The following is a 22,751-nucleotide window of genomic DNA, read 5'->3' on the forward strand; positions in this document are numbered from 1 at the left end:
ACCACCAGGGAATGCCCTGGAAGGTCATTTTTAATTTAATAATTACTTCTGCTGTGCATCAAGTTTCATCTAAAGCACACTTTCTGTACTTTTTTCTATCAGATTTAAATTAAAAAGAATGAGGTTTTTTAAACATATTAAAATATTCTCATTGAATTGAGAGTAAAGTACTTCTAATTTTGCAGTAGAGCAGTGAGGCTAGGATGCAGGCAGCTGAAGGACAGGGCATCCGGAAGAGGCCATAGCAGTGGGCTGACCTAAGGATGATCTAATGATGTGGTACGCAGGAATTAGAACATTCTAAAGTAACGGCCAGCTGTAGAGGCCCAAACACACATCTTTGGAGTATTAGTACACCCCAGTGTTCTCGAAGTTATCTGAAACGTGTTGACATCAATCGGTGCATCTTTGAATTACAATTGTAGATTCTGTTTTTTTTTCTCCCCTTGCTATCATTCGAGTGGAAAAGGGGGAAATGGTGGGAAAAATTTTTTTCTGAGTTAAAAAATAGATTTTTTTCTTTCATTTTTACATACTATACATTTTTAAATCCTGTATTTAAAAAATAGCAGTGTTAATCATGTCTGACTCCTATTTTAATATAGTTTGAAACAAATGTTACATGAGATTGAAACGGAGAACGTGAGAAGGTACAGCTGTTATTCAAATAGCTCCTCAAGTTTCAGAAGCTCTAGGACATTTTCAAAGGTCACAGCTTTGGGAGATGGACTTCTGGCTGAAATAATCTCTAACGATTCACACAGAGATACAGAACGTGATCGCAGTGTTTTAGCCTCTGTGGATCTCCTGATATGCATATAATGTTCACTTCGCCTACATCATCTAAGTCTGTGGGAGAGTCTGTCTTCGTCAGATTCTGCTCACAGGGGGCCAATGACTGATTTCCTTCCAGTTTATTTAGAATATGTGGAGAAGCCAGAGGGAGCCGAGTATTTTGTCATAAATGCAGATTTGGAAGGCAAAATGAGTTTCAAAGCTCTCTTCCATGGTGCAGTAGGGAGACACAGACTGGGCTTTTAAGTTTTCGGTTCAAGTCCTAGAGCGTAAACTACAGCAGCCAAGGCGTTCTGATGAAAGGAGAATAAGGTACAGCACGTGAGGGATGGGGGCGGACTCACGCGCCCCACGTACTGAAGATTCTCTCCTTAAGAAGGGAAAGGAAAAGAACTTCCGCCCTTTAACATGAAGTTCACGCACACGTAGCTAAAATTTTCTGGGCTCCGGCGCATCCCTGAGGCCCCGCGGGCGGCTTCCCCCGGGGCGGGCAGTCAGAGGAGCCGGACGGTGACGCACCGAGTCGTCCTCAGCTCGCGTCCCTCTCCGGCCGCACAGCGCGGAGCCGGAGGGCAGCGGCTGGGAGACCGCGAGCCCCGGTGCAGCTTGCGAGCCGGTGCCGAGCGCGCCCCGAGCCCTGCGCCCCCGGGAGCGAGGCCGGTCGGCGGCCGCGCCGGAGCCGGTGCGGAGGGGGCGGGAGGCGGATGCGGGTCCGCGCGGGCGCCGCGTCCTCCGCTTCCAGCCGAGCCGCATCCGGAGCGCCCGCAGCTCGGATCCGGGGAGGAAGGTGGGCCCGGAGGAGGCGGGACGGGAGAGGGGTCGGGGAGGGGTCCCGAGGAGGCGGGGCGGGGAAGAGGAGCGTGGATGGGGGAGGGAAGGACGGAGGGGCGCGCAGACCGAGCGGCGGCCGCGGGTGGGCACGGGCGCGCGGGGCCGACGGCGGCCACGGGAATCGGGAGCGGCTCCGGGAGCGTGTCCAGTGCGTCCGGCGGGGCCGGGCGGCCCACGGGGTTGGCGCCGGACCTCCTCCCGCCCCACCCAGCTCCCGGCCGAGACGCGCGGTCCGGGCCCTCGTGTGAACCGGCCCCGCTTTCTCCGTCCACAGATGCTCCGGGCGCCGGCCGTGCTGTGCGTGTGCGCGGCCGCCTGGTGCGCGCAGGCTCTGGCGGCGGCCGCGGGCCGGCCGGACGGCGGCAATTTTCTGGACGACAAACAATGGCTCAGCACGGTGTCCCAGTACGACCGGGAGGCCGGACAGTGGAACCGATTCCGAGACGTAAGTCGGCGCCTTCCCGCGCTCGAGCGCGCTGCCCGGGGCGGGGTGGGGGTCAGGTTGGGGCGCGGGGAGGAAGTGGGCGCCTTGGAGGCCGCGCCGTGCTGGGGGGTCGCCTACCCGGGGTCCGGGTGTCCCCAGGTCCCCACGGTCCTCTCCCCGCCCCCAAAGGTTCGCAAAGTGCCACCTGCCCAACTTTGAACGGGGCCTGGCGCTGGCGGGCACGGCCAGGGGGCTGGCGAGGCGTTGCGCTGAGGTGGGCTCGATCCCGCGGCTGGCGGCGCACCCGGTGGCCTGGGGGGCGGGAGCGGGAAGGTGTGGGCTCGTTGGCGCCCGCCCGCTCCCGGGGACGGCGGGTGTCTGGGGCCCCGGTGAGCGTCAGCCTCCACACCCGGCGAGGACCTGCACTCGATCACGATGTTGCAGACTCTGTGCGGCGAGGGTGGGCTGCCGGGGCGGCAGTGATAGGGTTAAGCTGGGGACCCCCCCCCCCCAAGTCCCGCATCCTACCTGGGAGCTTCCTCAGGGACGATGAGGTCTATCGAGACGCAGCCTGTACCTGAGACCCGACCGCGGGTCGCTGTGCACCTGCTGGTCAGTGTCCACCGCACGCGGACGCCGCGCAGCCGCGGGGCCGGGCGCGGTGGTCCCGGTGGGGCTGCCCCTCCCCCCGCCCCACTTAAGCCTCTGTGGTCGCGTTGGCAGACGCCAGCAGCGCTCCGCACACCTGAGGACCCTCAGGACCCGCCCGCAGCGCCTCGTGCGCAGGGGCGGATCTGCTCCCTCGGGCAGATCACACTCCGTCCTCATTTGGAAAATTGGGAAAGTGAGTGGAAGCTCGGGCTAGTTTCGTCCTGCGCCCTTCACCCCCAGCCGCTCGCAATACCCCTCACAAGAAGTGGCTGACAAGCCAAGCCCAACGTGGAGCCGATTCTGGCAGCCGGATTCCGCAAGAAACGCTCATTTTTACTTAAAATTCGACGTAGCATCTCATTGATAATAGGCCTGCGTATAGGTGCTGGAAAACGATGATGGTCGCATTTAGCAGGGCTCTGTCTTACATGCCTGTGAGTGAAGCCTAAGCAACATTTTACTGCTGAGTACAATTTCTTGTACCGGCGAACCCCTTACACTCCTGTTTTATTCAAGTTGATGCTGATGTCGAATACGATCCAAAAGGCCAGCAGGCGAATGAGATATTTCTAAACCTAGGGGAAAATTTCTATTCATCCTGCCTTCATTTGGGTTGAACATTTGTAACTGTTCGAATAATGCTTCCTATTATGACATTTCGTTGCTGAATGGCTACTTTAAAAATATTTAGAAAATGGATTTTATGCTTCCTTCTCTAAAACATTTTAAATCTCGAATACCTTAGTATTCTCTGACTTCATTCAAATTACTTTATTGAATTATTAAGAGCAAACCAGTCTATACTCGGACAGCTTGTAAATGTGCTTGATTTAAACGACTTGAGAAAGCTGAGTGGCCTGGAAGGATTAAATATTCCAGGATTCCTGCAGCCAGCTTCTACGGAGACCAAGTAGACTATTGTTTTGCTATCGTGTTTGCAGTTATTCTTACCTGATCTCAGGGGCAAAATCCAGCAAAATTATATGTTAAATTTAAGTAAAGGATTTACTGAGGTTTTTTTTTTGGCGGACATGTTTGAAGTACAAGCAAATATACATGCAAATGTAATAAGGATTTATTTGAAAAACTTCTGCAAGGTTTTAGGCTTACCGTTTTAGTAAGTTAAATTTTGTGGATGGCTTCTGGAGGGCAGGCAGGCGATAAGTGATTGTTCCCCTTTGAACCACCTGTAGCTTATTGTTAGCATGATAAAAGGTGTGCTGACAGTGTGAGGTCTCAATGCAGAATGCACGCTGGATCCTTATTTAGACCACCCACCCCACTGGCAATTTACATATTTTCTTTATGTTTTGGGGAGTTGTTAGCTTGATAATTTCTTTCTGTCTTTTTCACAATGTTGTTTATGGGTTGGTTCATTTTAAATTGGGAACACATGGTTAGGAGGCATTGCTTGAAACAAGTCTGTACTGCATGGGATCTACCTTTAAATGTTCTGCCTCAGCTCTGATATCTTAAATAATGGCGCTGCATACTCAGTTTTATAAAGGCAAAGAAACAAGGAAATCTGAACCTCTTCTTTTGGAAACAGTTTGACTGAAGCACTTCTGTTGAGTGCTTTTCTCCCATTAAAATATAATTAATTTCATTTAGAAAAAAGCTTTGAGATTTCTCAGCATAATTGTTGCTGAAATGAATTCTTACCGTCTTGTGGCTATTTTACACAGTTACCATTATTTTAGAAGTCACTCCTTAATGCAAGCTGGAAATACATCTTCTTTCGAATAATATTTGAAAACTATTTTGAATAATAGTTGAAAATACAATTAATCATTCTATTTTAATTGAATGATTTTTAAAAATAAATGTAGTCTTGAAGTAGGTTTTATATAATATAAATTGTTTTATATAATAAAGCTTTAGAAATAAAGACCATGGTTAGGAAATATGTGAGAGTAGGTGAACAGAAGAAGCAGGATCATTGATGACTCGGTGGTGAAGGATGAGTCATCTTCCCAGTTTCCTCAGGATAAATCACAGAGAAATAAGAGAACCACAGGCAAGCTTACAGTGAGTAAGTATTAACATAGGAGCAGCTTCAAGTAATTGTGACCACTCTATACCCTGTACTAGCAACGCTCTTTGAATAAACTTTTGTGGCCTTTTTAAAGTGTACAAAATGATGTATAGACACAGAGCACTTGTATCCTTTTGAAAATCTAAAGGATATATTATATTTGGTTATTGGTATAAAATTCCTGTAGAGATTCTAGTCTCCATGTTTTAGGAAAAATAAAAGTTTAATTTGAAGATAGAAGGAGGTCAACACATTTTAAAATAAGTGTGGTAGATTGAGCCAGCCTATTCAGGGTATAATGATGAGATGTTGAAATAAAGCAGAGAAAAAACTCTCAACCTCAGGGTATGTTAAGTAGATACTCTGGTTGCATGGCATTTTCTACTTTTTTAGTTCTGTTGAGTGGTGATAAAATCCAGAACCCAAGACTCCTCAGTGGGGGAATTGTGGGAATACTACGACCTTCACCAGGTACAGGGTAGAGACCCCCTCACCCCGTTTTTGCAAACATGAATATATACACCAGTCTATTAGGAGAATTGGATATCAGTATCATTATAAGGAAACCATGAATCACATGGTTTATATATTTCAAACATTTATGATTTATAAGTCAATTAAACTATACTCTTTATCATGTAATAAATGAGTATGGAATTTGGAAACCAATAAATTAATCGGCAGTGAATGATATAATACCACCATCAACCTTTTATATTATTGATTTCACTGGAAGACATATACTAATTAGGAATGATAGAGGGATACTGTATGTTGGCAGCAGTACAATAAAATCTAGCAAAAGTGGCAGTGTTGGTCATGCTAATTTTAAATAACTCATATAATCAAATCAGAATTCTGTCCTTAAATTGAAATTCCAATGCTTCTGGGTTACATTTCTTTTTCAATAAAAATATCTGGGAGTGGTGGATAGGGGGAAGATGTAGGGATGAATAGGTGGATCACAGAGAAATCTTTTTTTTTAATCAAAGATACTTTAAAAAAATTTTTTTTCAGAAATATAGTTGATTTACAATGTTGTGTTAGTTTCAGGTCTACAATAAAGTGATTCAGTTATATATATATACAAGATATATGTATGTATGTATATATATATACACACACACACACACACACACACAAGATACTGAGTATAGTTCACTGTGCTATATAGTAGGTCCTTGTTGATTATCTATTTTATATATAGTGGTATGTATATTTTAATCCCAAACTCCTAATTTATCCCTTCCACCAACCTTTCCCCTTCGGTAACCATAAGTTTGTTTTCTATGTCTGTGAGTGAGTCTGTTTATGATTTGTAAATAAGTTCATTTGTATCATTTTTTTTAGATTCCACATATACGTGATATCATATGATACTTGTCTTTTTCTGTCTGACTTAGTTCACTCAGTATGATAATCTCTAGGTCCATCCATGTTGCTGCAATTGGCATTATTTCCTTCTTTTTTTATGGCTGAGTAGTATTCCATTTGTATATATGTACCACAACTTCTCTATCCAGTTCTCTGTCCATTGACATTTAGGTTGCTTCCATGTCTTGGCTATTGTAAATAATGCTGCTGTGAACATTTGGGTGTGTGTATCTTTTGGAATTAGTGTTTTCGTTTTCTTCAGATGTGTACAGTATGGAGGTTCCTTAAAAAACTAAAAGTAGAGTTATCATATAATCCAGCGATCCCGCTCCTGGGCATATATCTGGAGAAAACTATAATTTGAAAAGATACATGCACCACAGAGGATATTTTGGGCAGTGAAAATAGTCTGTATGATAGTAAGATGGTAGATACATGTCACTGTACATTTGTCCAAGCCCAAGGGTGAGCCCTAAGGTAAACCATGGACTTTGGGTGACTATGATGTGTCCTGTAGTGGGATCAATTGTAACATTGTAACAAATGTCCCAACCGGTGGGGAGGGTGACAAGGGAAATTCATGCACGTGTGGGCAGTGTGTATATGAGAAATCTCGGTACCTTCCTCTCAGTTTTTCTGTGAACCTAAAACTGCTCTACAGAAGTAGAGTCTTAAGGGGCTTCCCTGGTGGTGCAGTGGTTAAGAATCTGCCTGCCAATGCAGGGGACACAGGTTCGAGCCGTGGTCCGGGAAGATCCCACATGCCGCGTAGCAACTAAGCCCGTGCGCCACAACTACTGAGCCTGTGCTCTAGAGCCCGCGAACCGCAACTAGAGAAAGCCCGTGCGCAGCAATGAAGACCCAACAGAGCCAAAAATAAAATTAAAAAAAAAGTAGAGTCCAAAAAATATCATAACCACAACTCCGTCACCTCAAAAAACAAACTAAAAACCGGGGGCTCGTTTTGAACACTGTTTTAAGAAGTGGTTACCATTTGTGTTGCAAAACCTGAAATCAACTTCAATTACATTTGTTCCTTGAGTAATTTTTAATACTCTTTAGATGTATCGGAAGCAGTAGGTAGTAAAGTTTTACAATTTAACTTTAAAAATGCAACCTTAACGTAAATTAAGGGACATGTGAAGTGTTGTGAAAATGTAAAATATAGGTCGAGGTGTCTCAGAGGCACTCAAATTATAAGTTGGTCTTTTAAAAATGCCTGATTTGGGTATACTGAATAGTAAGTAAACACTTACGGACTTCTTGTTTTTAAAATTTTATTGAAGTATATTGTGCTAATTTCTGCTGTGCAGCAAATTGATTCAGTTATACGTGTGTGTGTGTATGTATATATGGTCTTATTCTTTTTCATTGTTTATCACAGAATATTGAGTATATCAGGAGTTCCCTGTGCTCTACAGGAGGACCTTGTTGTTTATGTATTCTCTCTATAATAGTTTACATCTGCTAATCTCAAACTCTTATGAACTTCTTTTTTCTTTTTCTTTCCCTTTTCGTTAGAGTTGGGGTTCGAGCGAACAGATTATTTGAGAGAGAAGGCTGATGTGGAGGGGATGTTTCTGCGTCCTTAGTGGCTGCTGAGGAATAAAGCACCGCCCAACCCTGTCATCTGTTAACTGGGGACACAGCTGTTAGAAAGTAAATAGGATGGTTTCTGTGCCTATTCCAAGGAAACTACTCTTGATTTAAAAGGCATTACATACAGTATTTCTTTTTCTCTTTCTGACTTACTTCACCTTGTATGCTAACGTATATATGTATATATATATATGGAATCTAAAAAAAAATTTAAAAGGTTCTGACGAACCTAGGGGCAGGACAGGAAGAAAGACACAGACGTAGAGAATGGACTTGAGGACACGGGGAGGGGGAAGGGTAAGCTGGGACGAAGTGAGAGAGTAGCATGGACTTACATATACTACCAAATGTAAAATAGATAGCTACTGGGAAGCAGCTGCATAGCACAGGGAGATCAGCTGGGTGCTTTGTGACCACCTAGAGGGGTGGGATAGGGAGGGTGGGAGGGAGGCACAAGAGGGAGGGGATATAGGGATATATGTATACATATAGCTGATTCACTTTGTTATACGGCAGAAACTGACACAACAATGTAAAGCAATTATACTCCAATAAAGATGTTAAAAAAATAAAAGGCATTACAGTTCAGACAATGGAAATCTTTAAAAGACCCCTCTCAGTGAGTTTCTTAGGTTTACAAAGGGCCCTGGCTGTGTGTCCTGACTACCCGGTGTCCCCTCAAAACTGAGGCTCTTTTTTTACTGAGATATAATTGACAAATACAGTTGTATATATTTAAGGTGTATGGTGTGATGAGTTCATATTCATATGTCTTGTGAAAGGACCCCTTTTGTGGTACTTTAATAGTAGGCAAGACTTGTATTACTTTGCTTTTCAACAGTATGCACCAAAAATCAAATTAAACAATTAATAACAATTTGGGGAAATTTAACACATTAGACCATTATTCTCTCTGTTCAGGAATACTTTCTCAGTAGTGGATATCCAATTCTGATTTTTTTAAAAGTATATTTTTAGTGCTTCTCACTATGAAACCACATTTTAAAATGTGACACTATTATGTTTTATCACAGTTGAGAACATGGGGTCTTCTTGGGAATTCTTCACAGTTAATTCCTTGCATTTTCACGATTGTTTTTCTCTCTGTCTTTTAATCTTTTGATGACAGTGGGCCACAGTGTGTTTAAAATTCCAAATCCGTGGGCTTCCCTGGTGGCGCAGTGGTTGAGAGTCTTCCTGCCGATGCAGGGGACACGATTTCGTGTCCCGGTCCGGGAAAATCCCACATGCTGCGGAGCGGCTGTGCCCGTGAGCCATGGCCGCTGAGCCTGTGCGTGGGAGAGGCCACAACAGTGAGAGGCCCGTGTACCGCAAAAAAAAAAAAAAAGTCCAAATCCATAGCAGCCTTTGTAGACAGTGTCCGTATTTGCAGATCAGAGCTGGTGAGACTATAGCATGAGATGTTTTTTTATCTTGGACTGTTTGTTGTTCATATTGTTGAAATCAGGGGGTTACTAGAGAGACGGGCGGTTGACCTCCTAAAGGAAGCAACAGGCTTTAAAGGCCATGGGCCAGTGAGTGGCCTCAGCAGCAAGGGGCCATCCTTATGCAGCATCCTGACCTCTCCTGGTCATCAGGGTCCTGGTTAAGCCATGGCCCTGGTTAAGCCCTGGCCCTGTTTAAGCACTGGTTTTATACAGTCTCCACATCCCTGTTTCTTATCACTATTCCCCCCACCCTGCCCCCCCCCCCACTCACCACGGTGTCAGGGTGTAGGGTGGGTTTAGTTAAGTCAGCATCACGTGAGGAAGCAGGTCAGACGATGCCCAGGGATCTACCGTTTCTGCAGAGGGGCTCCTGGGTGGAGCTGACACTGCATTGTCAGACCCCATCAGGAGGCCTGAACCGAGTACAAAATTGAGTCGATTTGCCCTGGCTTCGTTCTGACAGATAGAAGTTAGGGGCGTGGGTAACACTTTAACTCTCCAGCTCTCATAACTTCTCGTGAATTATTAGGAAAGTGTATCTAAGAGGATTGAGAAATAAGTTACTCTGTATGTGTGTGTGAATCCATGTTCTGTATGTGTATACGTGTGTACATAGAGGTCTGTGCATAAATGTATATGTGTTGTATATATGGTTTACCTGTGTGTGTGCCTCTTCAAATAGGTAAAAGATGAAATAATTAGAAAACCAAGGTGTTGGTATATTGTATTATAGATATTATTTTTATATGTTAGTTAGAAAGCAGACAGTCCTCCTAAAATGTTAAGACACGGATCAGTGTTTTTTTTTTCTGGTTAAGTTTTCCGCATCTCATGAATTGAGAACGTGATCTCGTTTGCTGTTACGTGTGTGGTCTCTGTGTGCTCTCCTGGTTCTTACGGGAAGTTAGCTTGTTGGGGTTTCTATGCTAGATATACTTTTATAAACTTTTAGCTAGATATACAAAAGGAATAGCAAGCACTGCTATAAAGCATTTATTTTCCTGCTCTTACAGTAAGACTGGTTTTATTTTATTTTATTTTTCTATTGTAGTATAGTTGATCTACAATGTTAATTTATGCTGTACAGCAAAGTGATTCAGTTATATATACATTCTTTTTTTCATATTCTTTTTATATTATGGTTTATCACAGGATATTGGATATAGTTCTCTGTGCTATACAGTATGACCTTGTTGTTGATCCATCCTTTTGAATATGTGTATTAGCTTACATCTGCTAATCCCAAACTCCCACTCGGCCCCTTCCCCACCCCCTCCCCATTGGCAACCATAAGTCTGTTCTCTGTGTCTGTGAGTCTGTTTCTGCTTTGTAGATAAGTTCATTTGTGTCATGTTTTCGATTCCACACATGTGATATCATATGATATTGGTCTTTCTCTGAATTACTTCACTTAGTATGATAATCTCCAGGTCCATCCATGTTGCTGCAAATGGCATTATTTCATTCTTTTTTATGGCTCAGTAATATTCCATTGTATATATGCACCACATCTTCTTTATCCATATATCTGTCGATGGACATTTAGGTTGCTTCCATGTAAGACTGCTTTTAGATCTCAGGCCTCTGACTCAGAGTAACATTTTCTGTCCTTATACAACTTGAGTTTTCATGATCTGGGCCAGAATTATTTTATTCTCTGTATTTATTTTTTAAGCAATCTGTGAATCTTCTACATTCACTATCCAAGTCCCATACGCTCCTGGAGTATTTACTTGCGTCTTTCCATCTATGAACATCCGTTAGTCTTTTCAGCTCTTTCTACTTCTGTTAGCTTACAGATTTCCCTGCCCTGTTGGGCTGTGAACTCTATACCACAGTAGACTGGGCTCTCTCCACCCCACACCCCTGCAGTTCATGGGCATCTGCACAGTGACCAGCTGGGAGTAGAGATTAGAGAACACTGACCATGAAGGAGCCCTATGTGAGATTCACCTGCCACCTGCCCGGTCGCAGGGAAAGCCTTTCAGATCTGTGTGCTTTCTAGGGACCATTTCCCTTTCTGGCCACCCACCACCCAGTTTTGTAATTTGAATGAATATTTAATTGTTATAAAATGTCACGTGTCAAATCCTGAACTGCCTTCACCCGTCAGTCCACAGTGTGCCCCGGTGGACGTGCTGGGCCACTGTGACCACGTCCACTTGACCGTGGACTGTCATGCTGTGCATCCCTGCATCCCCTCTGCCAATCCATCTACTTCTTCTGCAGTTTCTCTTCGACCACAGAACACTGTTGCTCTAAAGCCTTTGGAGATTTTTTGCTGCCCACTAGGTAATATCAAACCCAGTGTCCCCCCTCTCTTATGTGACTACTGCACTTCAATTCATAGATATGCGTCTGAGTCCAGACAGTTCACGGCGCATCCAGATATATTCATTTCCGTCACTTCTGCCTCACTTAACAATTGCTGGTATTTCAGGTAGCGATGTGTTGAGTTCCTGCCTAAGGGGACTGAATCTGAGTGCCTGGGTACAGATAGGATTTCACCTCCCCACCGTGTAACCGGCCCTCAGGAAGCGGGTGGTCCAGGCCTGGGATTCAGTCATCCTCTTGGGTCTCCATCAGTGGCCACTTTCTGTCCAGCAGGAGGGACTTGATAGAGTGGGGGACACACAGCTTGTGCTGGAAAGGACCGCAGGTGGCCAGGTGGGACTGTCCCACAGGCCAAGAGTGAGGGACATGGCTCCCTTCCCTTCTCCAAGGGCAGCCGGGATGTCAGCTTATCACAGGGGCGGGAGGGATGCTGGGAGGAAGGAGGCCAGGCGGGTACAGGGAGGAAGATACAGGTCACTACTGGGCCTGTTTCAACCATCTCAGTATTTCTTGGAAATACTCCCTGTGCCCACTGAAGGGATTCTTATTATTTCCAGTGAGCTGTTTGCCTTGACCTCGACCTTTTTCCCTCCTGGGTCACTGGGCTGACAAGGACCAGTCAGGGCTTCCCCAGTCCCGACATTTTGGATCTCGCACTGCGGTATGATGCTTCTTGGCCTATAATTACTATTTTTCGGTGTCTGTTAGGTGCCAGACATATTAAGTATATAATTACATTTAGTAGAATCTTTAAAAAATATTTTTAATTGTAGTAAAAAACACATAATATAGCATTTACCATATTTTCCATTTTTCAGTGTATAGTATAGTAGCATTAAGTGTATCCACGTTGTTGTACAACCATCTCTAGAGCATTTTCATGTCGCAACATTGAAACTGCACCTGGTAAACAACTGTTCCCCTCCCGCAGCCGTTGGCCATCACCCGTCTACTTTCTGCTTTTATTAATTTGACGACTTCAGGCGTCTCATGTAAGTAGAATCGTACGGATTTGTCTTTTTGTGATTGGCTATTTTACTGAGCATAATGCCCTCAGAGTTTATCCATGTTGTTGCAAATGGCAGGATTTCCTTCCTTTTTAAAGCTGAATGATATTCCGCTGTGTGTGTACACCACACACATTTGTTTATCCATTCATCCATGGATGGACACTTGGATTGCTTTCACCTCTTGGCTGTAGAAATAGACTGCCATGAACATAGGTGTGCAAATATGTCTTCAGGATCCTGCTTTCAATTCTTTGGATATATACTCAGAATGGGGATGGCTGGCTCATACGGTAGTTCTATTTAAAAATTTTTTAGGAACCTCCATATTGTTCTCCGTAGTGACTGCACCAATTTACTTCCCCACCAACAGTGCACAAGGGTTCCAGTTTCTCCACATCCTTAACAACACTTGTTTCTGGTTTTTGATGATGGCCATCCCAACAGGTATGAGGTGGTATCTCACTGTAGTGTTTTGTTTTTTTTTTTTTTGCGGTACGTGGGCCTCTCACTGTTGTGGCCTCTCCCGTTGCGGAGCACAGGCTTCAGACGCGCAGGCTCAGCGGCCATGGCTCACGGGCCCAGCCGCTCCGTGGCATGTGGGATCCTCCCGGACCGGGGCATGAACCCGTGTCTCCTGCATCGGCAGGCAGACTCTCAACCACTGCGCCACCAGGGAAGCCCCTCTCACTGTAGTTTTGATTTGCATTTCCCCCATGATTAGTGATGTTGAGCATCTCTTCGTGTACCCATTGGCCATTTGTATGTCACCTGGAGAAATGTCTATTCAAGTCCTTTGCCCATTTTTATCATTATTTTTTTACCAACCTGAGAAGTAGACATTATTGATATATGTTTTACAAATGGGGAAGACTTAGTTTCAACAAGCTTAATTAACCTGCTTAAGATTAGTGAGACTGGGCTTCCCTGGTGGCGCAGTGGTTGAGAGTCCGCCTGCCGATGCAGGGGACATGGGTTCGTGCCCCGGTCCGGGAAGATCCCACATGCCGCGGAGCGGCTGGGCCCGTGAGCCGTGGCCGCTGAGCCTGCGCGTCCGGAGCCTGTGCTCCGCAACGAGAGAGGCCACGACAGTCAGAGGCCCGCGTATGGCAAAAGAAAAAGAAAAGATTAGTGAGACTATTAGCTCTAAAGATCATGTTTATTTGTCTGTTTCTTATTTATTAACAGTTGACCACTTTCAATGAGTAATTACAAGCAACTGAAATTAGTTTTTTTTTTTTCATTTGAAATGTTATGTTGGGTCCTCTTAAATGGTCACAATTACCATCTTTTTGGTTCTTGTCTGCTAGACCAATAAATTGATAAAGACTTGGCATTTTTATTACGATTATGGAGGGAGTGTCTCTTATACAGAGTTACAGTGATATTACTATAGTTTGACCATTTCATCTTGAAGCTACAATAGAAGACTTCCAGTAGAACAGCGTTTTATCCAGACAGGCGTAGTATATGTGACCATGCATAGTACCAGCATTTTTACTTAGTAGTGAATTTTTTCGATATCACAGTGCAGTTCTGAATATATCTTCGGTGGGCAGGAGTGCTGTGAAAAGGAGGAGTAATGTGTCCTTATGTGGCTGTGACTGGGCTTCTGAGGACACCTATAGCATCTTTGGGAACCACTCTGCACCATTGTGCCTGCATTCCCCCTGCTACAGTTGTGGATTTATTTTCCAGGTCAAGAAAGTGGAAAAGGAATTATGTCCTACAATTTTAGACTAGAAATCCAGAAATTTTTATTGTATACAGTCAACACCTACTCCTGGAAGTGTGATCACTGTTGAATGGGTGCTGACGCAGCCTGCCAAGTTCTGTCCATGGTAGATCGCTTATTTTTCTACGTTTCCCTGGTTGAATATCAAAGATTGATGGAACACCGTTGATTTTTTAAAAAAATGAAATTGCGTCATATTTAAGATAGGTTAGAGCATGTCTTGCTTTTAAAATACTTTTGTTGTCTACTGCTGTTTGGAGACTTCTCCATCTAGAATTTCATTGACGTTATTCAGTATGAACTATTTCACTGAACACGAATTCTCTGCTTTTAGAGTTTTGTAACAAAAGAGCAAAATTAATTAGCTGCCATACTGAAGAGAATATGGAGTGACTTAAGATTTAATAATTTCTATATTTTATAGTTATTCTGGTATGTGTTGCATGTTCCAGATAATTCTGTGGGTTTTTTACTCTTAGCATAAGGAAAAGTCCATTATTTAGCAGGAATAAAAGAAGGAGGAGGACCAGAAATGCAACAACTTAATCTAATTGTGTCCCCAGATAGATAAAACATTGCAGGCCGTTAGCTTCCTGAATCTGGTTAAATGCTTACTAGCTCTAGCTCCTGAAATAGTAATTTGATGGTCCCTTAATCACAGCTCATTTTGACTCTTCTATCACCAGCTTACTCCATGACTTTCAGAATATTTACGCGGGGCTTTCTAGGCAGGATCTTCTCAAGCGTCTGAAATATGGGCTTGCTAGTTGCCTGGACACATGGTATTAGCATCTGCTGAAGAGCAGTTTTAGAATACGGGGATATTTCTAGGCCTTCTGTAGCGTACAGTGTAGGGTGAAGTTATAGTCTTCCAGTAGGACCGTCCTGGTGACACCTGCGCTTCTCCCCCAAGTCCCTGGGCAGTCACATTCACCTCAATGAACATTCCCTGAGGCACAGCTTTTCTGGAACATCGTATCAACAAGCACTACCTTCGTATGACCTGCAAAATGTTTCTTTGACATGAAACATAATTTCTTGGAGTTCAGGTGTTAAACGCTGTATTGTTTTAAAGGACTGTTGGGCTTCCTGAAACTATGTGAATCAAGGGCCCACTCCATGCTGGTCTGACTGAGGCGCTGCTGGTTTGGAAGCTGTGACATTTGAAAGTCACCCCCAGGGAAAGTCATGGTTGTAGGTAGATCATCACGTTGATCACGTTATCCTCAGAATTTCTTGTTGGTCACACAGGCCTGCTTGGCTTGCTAGTGTTGTCGCTGAAAATCGTTGGTTTCAGACTTGAATGCTTTCAGTTAGTTTTTTATTTCACATATTTGCCTAAGTAAAAGAATTTAAAACATGGGAAAATTGCCAGTGGGGAATGACATATTTAATTCGGATAGCAAATTAATAGTCAAAGATAGGAGAAGACATCTCGCGAATAGGAAGTATTTGCGGGGGGGGGATGCATTTTGAACCTTTGCCATGCATCCAGTTTTGAATATCATTGAGAACTGCCACAGCTTGTAGGTCAGGCGGTGGGATCTGGAAATCCAGTTTCAGACCTGCTTTGTTTGCTGAGTAGCCGAAAGCCAGCTGGCCTTTGCTGCCGAAAGCCTTGTGTTTATTCTTTGACTGAGGGCCTCTTTATTTACACGTGCTGCTGGTCTGACTTGTGGTTTGGGAGGCCGGGTCACCAAGGTCGCAGGTGACAAAGGCACTTCTCCTGCTGGTCCCCTGCTCACGCTGGCCTCGGGTGTGGCTCCCTCACCCGCTACCCAGATCAGAAGAAGAGTAAAGCAACAAATGTCATCTAGGGCGAAGCTGACGACCATGGGGCTCTGGGACATGTATGTTCCTGTTCACGTAATCATTTTCTGAGCTGAAAGCTATTCGCTGACTTCTAATTGGTCTGCCTGTTTGTGTGCCCTGAATGGCTCTCAAGTTTCCTGACTCCATAGCTCTCACCTTGGACTCCAAAAATAAGTTCTTTGTGAGCAGTAATCCTTGTAAGTAGTAGGTAGTTCTAGGTACAGGTGGTCTTATGTGTAATTAAAACCCATTTGTTCTTAATTGTTGAACTTGAATAACTAATTTTCACTTTTTTGTTGTTGGATTAGACTGCAGTGTTTCTGATTTGTATTTGTGGTTGAATAAAAACTTTTTTTTTTTTGCGGTACGCGGGCCTCTCACTGTTGTGGCCTCTCCCGTTGTGGAGCACAGGCTCCGGATGCGCAGGCTCAGCGGCCATGGCTCACGGGCCCAGCCACTCCGCGGCATGTGGGATCTTCCCGGACCGGGGCACGAACCCGCGTCCCCTGCGTCGGCAGGTGGACTCCCAACCACTGCGCCACCAGGGAAGCCCTAAAAACCTTTTTTTATTGTAGTTCTTGGGTTTAACTTTTTTTACATTTGAATTAACCTATGAATTTAAAGAACTTTCTCCTTGACGGTATGATGACACTTGTACAGTTTAATTTTTACAGGGGTTTAGCAGTACTGATGTCACAATATCAGTATAGCCGTTTCTGCAGAGCTTAGGACGGTCTTCAGCTTCCAGCTGTGCAGAGATTTTCCTAAGGCTCTCAGAGTTTCAGGGCAGTATTTACTGAAGTGTGTGGGCCCCTGTTCGCCCTCACTGTCTCCACCAGCTCACCTGCAAGGTCCCGCAAGGTCGTCTCTCATCCTTGGCTGGGATCCCCCCCTTCCACCTGGGCTAGTCTTGTGGATGGATGGCTTCCATGTTTCTAGGCTCTTCTGTGCCTACAGCATCTAACGCTTTATCAATACATTATTTCTCCCAAAGTACAGCTTGGATCTTTTTGCCCCTCTGTTGGAAACTCCTGTTCACTCTTTCACTTATGACAGAGCAGGACTACATTTGGCTGCAGCTGTAAACTTCCCTCCACGAGAAAAACTGTGGCATGGCCACATAACGGATCAGTTCATACAGGTGTGGAGTCATCTTAGAGGGATACTGTGTGATTCCTAAACCTGTTAGGGTTGAGGTTCGCTGTTTGCAATCGTAAAACATACTTGGAGGAAGATTGTTCATCAGATGGGCTCTGAAGTGAGCGAGATAAATAGCTCAGGAGAGAGACAGTGGTTGCTTCCGAGGTTGGTCTGAGGTTCTGCAGCAGGGGGGTGACACAAATTCCTCTTCAGGCCCGGGCTCACCCGGCCCACTCGTGATTTCAGTGGAGCTCAGCCTCGGGGAGAGATGGTACCAGCCACAGGGACACTGCTTCCCGCTGATGGAACCAGGTCTCTGAGGCCTCCAGGCTGTAGGCAGGTTCTGGTGGTGGGAAGTCCCTCTAGGTAGCATCTCAGCATGAGGTCACCGTGGACAGCTGGGACCCTCCTGGGGACACACACGTCTCACCGGGAGCTCCTGCTCAAATGTCAGCCCCACTGACATCCAAGGCCCTTCATCACCTGCTCTCTTCCCTGTTTTCTGTCTCAGGCACCCACACCCCAGCCAGGCCAGCATCCCTCCTTCTCTCTAGGCGGTTTTCACCTGAACGCCTGCACAGGGGCCCTTTGCCCGGCTTCTCATCTCTCCCCTAACAGTTCTCATTTTTTGTGCCAGTGTGTCCTAACCCCTCCCTGCTCTCCACAGTCGGTTGCAGCCTCCCTCTTCCTGCGCCTGCCCTGACGCACCTGGTGAGGCTGGTGTTGGCGGCGGGGCAGTGCCGTCGCTCTGCAGGCCGCAGAAGGGGGCTCATGAAACTGGGGGACACGGGGCGCGTGGGCGGGCCCACGGCCCTTCTGCTCAGGTGTGCAAAGTCACGGTTAACACAGAGCTCAGAGCCCAGGTGGATACTAGTAGTTGATGCTACAGTATTTTATTTTATTTTTTCCCAGGGTTTTAGTGCGCGTGTCATCATGGAACTTGGCTTCCTTCCCAATTCCTTAGACAGTCTTTCTAAAGTATCTGACTTCTGCATTTAAGCTCTCGTTTATTTTATAAGAACGGTGTTGCTTTTTACCATCAAGTTTGAGCTATATTTAAAAACAAAACAGGGCTTCCCTGGTGGCGCAGTGGTTGAGAGTCTGCCTGCCGACGCAGGGGACGTGGGTTCATGCCCCAGTCTGGGAAGATCCCACATGCCGCGGAGCGGCTGGGCCCGTGAGCCACGGCCGCTGAGCCTGTGTGTCCGGAGCCTGTGCTCCGCAACGGGAGAGGCCACAGCAGTGAGAGGCCTGCGTACAGCAAAAAAAAAAAAAAGAAAAAAAAGAACATTAGTAAGGGTTTCCATGTCGTACATGTTCTTGCACCTCCTGGTCTATAACGCCTAGGAAAATGTCAACAGTAGGCTGCTGGATTTTTGGCAAACGTTGCCACAGAAGTTAGCAGGCCCAACTCAAGGTTTCAAAGCTAGAAAAAGGATTTTCCCTTACTCTTTTTGTTTAAACTCAAACTCTGTAAACATGAGAATCCTAAGAAAGAAGAAACATCGTAAAGTGCCCTTAAAACTCAGAGGATTGGTTCCTTCACTGTACGTGACAGTGGAGCAGAGGGAAATTTATAGCTTTCTTCTTCTTTTCTGGAAGAACATGTGTTGAAAGGAAACTTCCTAACCTGATTTTGTAATAAATATATAATGTTAAGAACAACCATTTGGAAAACACCTCTCGAGAAGACACAAGTGCTCTGAGATATATTTTGTAGCCTGAAGTTTAATCATGTGAATTAAGAAAACTATAATTTTTAATTATCCTACATGCAGTTGAAATGACAACTTCTCACATAAACTTTCTTCTTCCTACATGTAATCCTATCGTGTTCAGCATTCAACTCTGGAGAATCTAAATTACTGAAGGAAGACAGATTTATAATCTATAACATAGATTAAAGTTGCTTAAGAAGGATAGTAACAACTGCTATTTGTGGATATTTTATTCTTTAAACTATATAAAAACAGTAATAACAACACATACAAGACCCAAACCAGGAATTATCTCCACTGGCTATTGAGTGGTTTGTATATTTCCTTAAGCGGTTTCTAAATTTTCATCTTGACGGCATCCTCAGCCAGTTGCCATGGGGGTGGTATCTACGCCTGTAAGATCCGAAGCAGAAATGAGGCCTCTGAGAGCATAGTTTGAAATCAAATCATGCGTTCCAATTGCTGGAATATTCCCATATCATTTTGTAGTAGAGTAGTGTGGGATCAAGGCGTTGATGGTCATTATAATAAAACTTCACAGATCTGAATCCTGCAGTCTTGTGACAGTGCGGTAAATGAGCAGGCCCACGTGATGAAATGTCCTCTGGAAGTTTACCATCTTTTATGGTGACTCTGCTAATGAACATCGTGATATGGAATTCTGTATTCAGTGCTCTTTTGCAAAAATCTTAAAGATTCAGAAATTCAGTGCTTACTTTCTTATACTTTCAGGGTCTGGGGTTTATAATACACGATAGTTAAGTTGTATGAAAACCACCACTGTTTCATGTGTAATTGTGTTGGTTCACAAACCTCCTGAGAAGTTCCCTGGGTGAGACCTGAAACTGGCCCCCGTGTGCGGAGGGCTGGGAGAGACCAAAGAGCGAGGCAGACCCTCTGGGTGGGCAGGCAGCAGGTGTAATGAATAAGGGGACTGACTCGGGCGCCACAGGACGAGTAGCTCACCACACCCACCCGCCAGAGTCTTAGTTTATACAGAAGCCTCATCTGGACTCACGGCGTATTCAGTCTAGGTGGTCTCAACACCGCGTTACTCTCTCAAGGCTGCATCCTTGGCACGGCTCCTGGGGTGGGAACTGTGGGCAGAGCCTGTGTTCCAGTGATTGGGGACAGAGGGGAGGGGGTGAGGAACCTCCAGTTACCCAGGTCCAGCTCACGATCAGCTGGCAGTCACGTCTTCTGCATGACCTCCGCCATCAGATTGTTACTGAGACAGATCACAGTGGAAAAGAGATTCCTGTTTTCTCCTGTATTTTTATTTTTATTTATTTATTCATTCATTTTTCATTTTATTTTATTTTGTTTTATCTTATTTATTTATTTTTCTTGCCCTGCTGCGTGGCAGGCAAGATCTTAGTTCCCCAACCAGGGATTGAACTCACGCCCCCTGCATTGGAAGCTCAGCGTCTTAACCACCAGGGAAGTCCGTCTTTATATTTAAATAAACAGTTCTGGCAATAGTGTTTGTGTTTCAAACTAGACCTCCACTTTCTTGGTTAACACTAAATAGCAGCTGATATTAGTGAAAAATGACAATTAAATAAAAATTTTCTTGCTAAATATTTAAGGTTTCTAAATTTGGGGGACAGTTTCTTTTACATTATTAGAACATGATTTTTTAAAGGTTATTAATGCAGTTTAACAACTTTAAAAATAAATGCTTAAATAAGTTATTCATGTACAGCAGAAAAGATTTAAAAATGATTACAACTTTTAAATAAATTATTATATATCTATAATTGTTGTATATTATATGTCTATAATTATATATATAGTCACTTCAAGTGCTATTTAATGTAATTTTGTTACATAAAAATAATCAAATTCAAATCAGAAAAGAAGCAGCAAATTAAAAAGTTTGTGATTTGAGTACTGTCCAGAAAAAGATTAGTCATAAAAGAGGTTAGATTTTGGTACCGTTTTACAGATAGCAGACATGATGGCAAAACTATAGAAAAGTGAACATTTTAGTTAGGTACTTTTTTTTCCTTTATGAAAATACCCAATGACTGCTCATTTTCCCCTAAAATGCCCTTAAAATTGATTAAATAAATTGATGACAGGTAAGGCTAAAGGTAGGGGTTCACTATTACTATTATTATACTGCTAATTGATGCAACCATACCGTTAATGGTTAGAAAAGCTATAAATGAATCGGCTGTGTATTCTCACCCAGGGTTATTGTGGAATCCTACAGGTGGTCCACCGTTTCCTCTGCACCTCCTGTGACTTCATACGACACAGAAAGACATCTGCCTTGGCAAAAACACAGGAAGAAATCGCACCTGTAAACAGTTCATTTTAAGCCAAGAGTAAAATTAAAAGTACCTCATTCTCACACATTAGTGGCTGTTTGTTTCAAGTGGTTACAGGAGGAGGGTAGACCTGTTTCCCTATGGGGAACCGAGAGCCATAGGAGCAGCTTTGCCACTTTTCTGCGTCACCTCCGAGCACAGTCTGGCACCAGCTGCGGATGCAAACCTGGTGTTTCAGGCTCAGGTGGTGGGGTCTTGAGCTGCTCAGGGGGAGACCACACCCCAGCATTCTTCTCACCACAGGTGGGACCGTAGCCAAACCACACATGGTAAGGTCGTTCCTAAATTCACGTAGACGAATACACTGTGTTTTATTTGTTTCGTATTTTGCCGTATGCCTTGAAAAAAAATGCAAACATTACTGCAATCTTCTAAAATACTTGACCTTTTAAAAAGGTTTCTAGCTCCCTACACTACAGGACTTCTAGTGACGTTACGTAAGCAAGTTGAAAAAACTGTGTTGTGTCAATTTTGAAATGATTTTCAGTGGATTTTGGATCATATGAGGTCTCTGCTCTATACTGTGATCTGGCTGAAGAAATGTGACCCTTGGTTCCTGATTCCCTGATTTCCCTGAAATGGTTTATGGTACAGAAATAACTTTTGCTCTTATTGAAGCAATAGGAATAGAGGAAAATATGATTTAAGTTAAAATAGTCAGTTTTTCTTGAATGCAGATCTTTGTCCGTAGTTGAGAGGTAAAAGCATAAATCTTTAAAAAAAAGTCAAAGAGACAAAACAACAGCTTCGGTGAAGACTCAAACTGAGGGTAACTCAGAGAACAGCACCCAGGAGCAGAAAAGCATGGGGTGAAGCTGCTTTTGTTGTGCATCGTCTGTAACAACAGCCCTGAGATATGGGCGTAGCATCCATACTTAGCGTACAGCCTGAGCGACTAGATGAATAGAAAGTAGTGCTCAGAGGGTTTTTTATTTTTTTATTTTTATTTTTATTTTTTTTTGCGGTACGCGGGCCTCTCCCGTTGCGGAGCATAGGCTCCGGACGCGCAGGCTCAGCGGCCATGGCTCACGGGGCCCAGCCACTCCGCAGCATGTGGGATCTTCCCGGACTGGGGCACGAACCCGTGTCCCCTGCATCGGCAGGCGGACTCCCAACCCTGCGCCACCAGGGAAGCCCTCAGAGGGTTTTTCAAAAAGTGGGAAAATCATGTCTCATGATGCTAGAATCAGGGTGTTTACCCTGTTTAGTGTGTAGTAGCTTGAAAAACTTGGTAAGTAGTCATGTAACAAGACGGTGAAGTCTCTGTGTTTTATGGTGACATGCACAGCCTAACAGGAAAAATGCCTAACACCGTTGATTACAAGTAAGCTGTTGTCTGTTGTTAAAATGAAAAGTACCATATTTATTACATTCAAATATGCATATTTTATAACTTTTAAAAAGTCATTCCTGAAACTGAGATGAATTTTTTAGTCTGTGTGTAGGTTTAATATGACAGTGTTTTTTTTTTTTTTGTTTCTAAAAACTGTTATTCAATAATTAGGAAGGTAG

General features: G+C 44.3%; 1 protein-coding gene across 4 annotated transcripts in view; it reads left to right on the top strand.

Moving 5' to 3' along the window:
- Positions 1-947: 947 nt before the first annotated feature.
- The window catches only part of SPOCK3 (SPARC (osteonectin), cwcv and kazal like domains proteoglycan 3), a 430,024-nt gene continuing 408,220 nt past the window's right edge, over positions 948-22,751 (top strand). Inside the window, exons 1-2 of one of the 4 annotated variants that reach the window (XM_067745423.1) lie at positions 948-1,107; positions 1,901-2,071. In XM_067745423.1, coding sequence (XP_067601524.1) covers positions 1,901-2,071 — 171 coding nt within the window. In that variant the 5' untranslated portion in view covers positions 948-1,107. Of the gene's footprint in view, positions 1,108-1,163; positions 1,583-1,719; positions 2,072-22,751 lie in introns of those variants that run through there. The other 3 variants (XM_067745424.1, XM_067745421.1, XM_067745422.1) reach the window with 3 other exon arrangements.

This window comes from Pseudorca crassidens, chromosome 7, assembly GCF_039906515.1.
Source record: "Pseudorca crassidens isolate mPseCra1 chromosome 7, mPseCra1.hap1, whole genome shotgun sequence".
Classification (NCBI taxonomy): Eukaryota; Metazoa; Chordata; class Mammalia; order Artiodactyla; family Delphinidae; genus Pseudorca; species Pseudorca crassidens.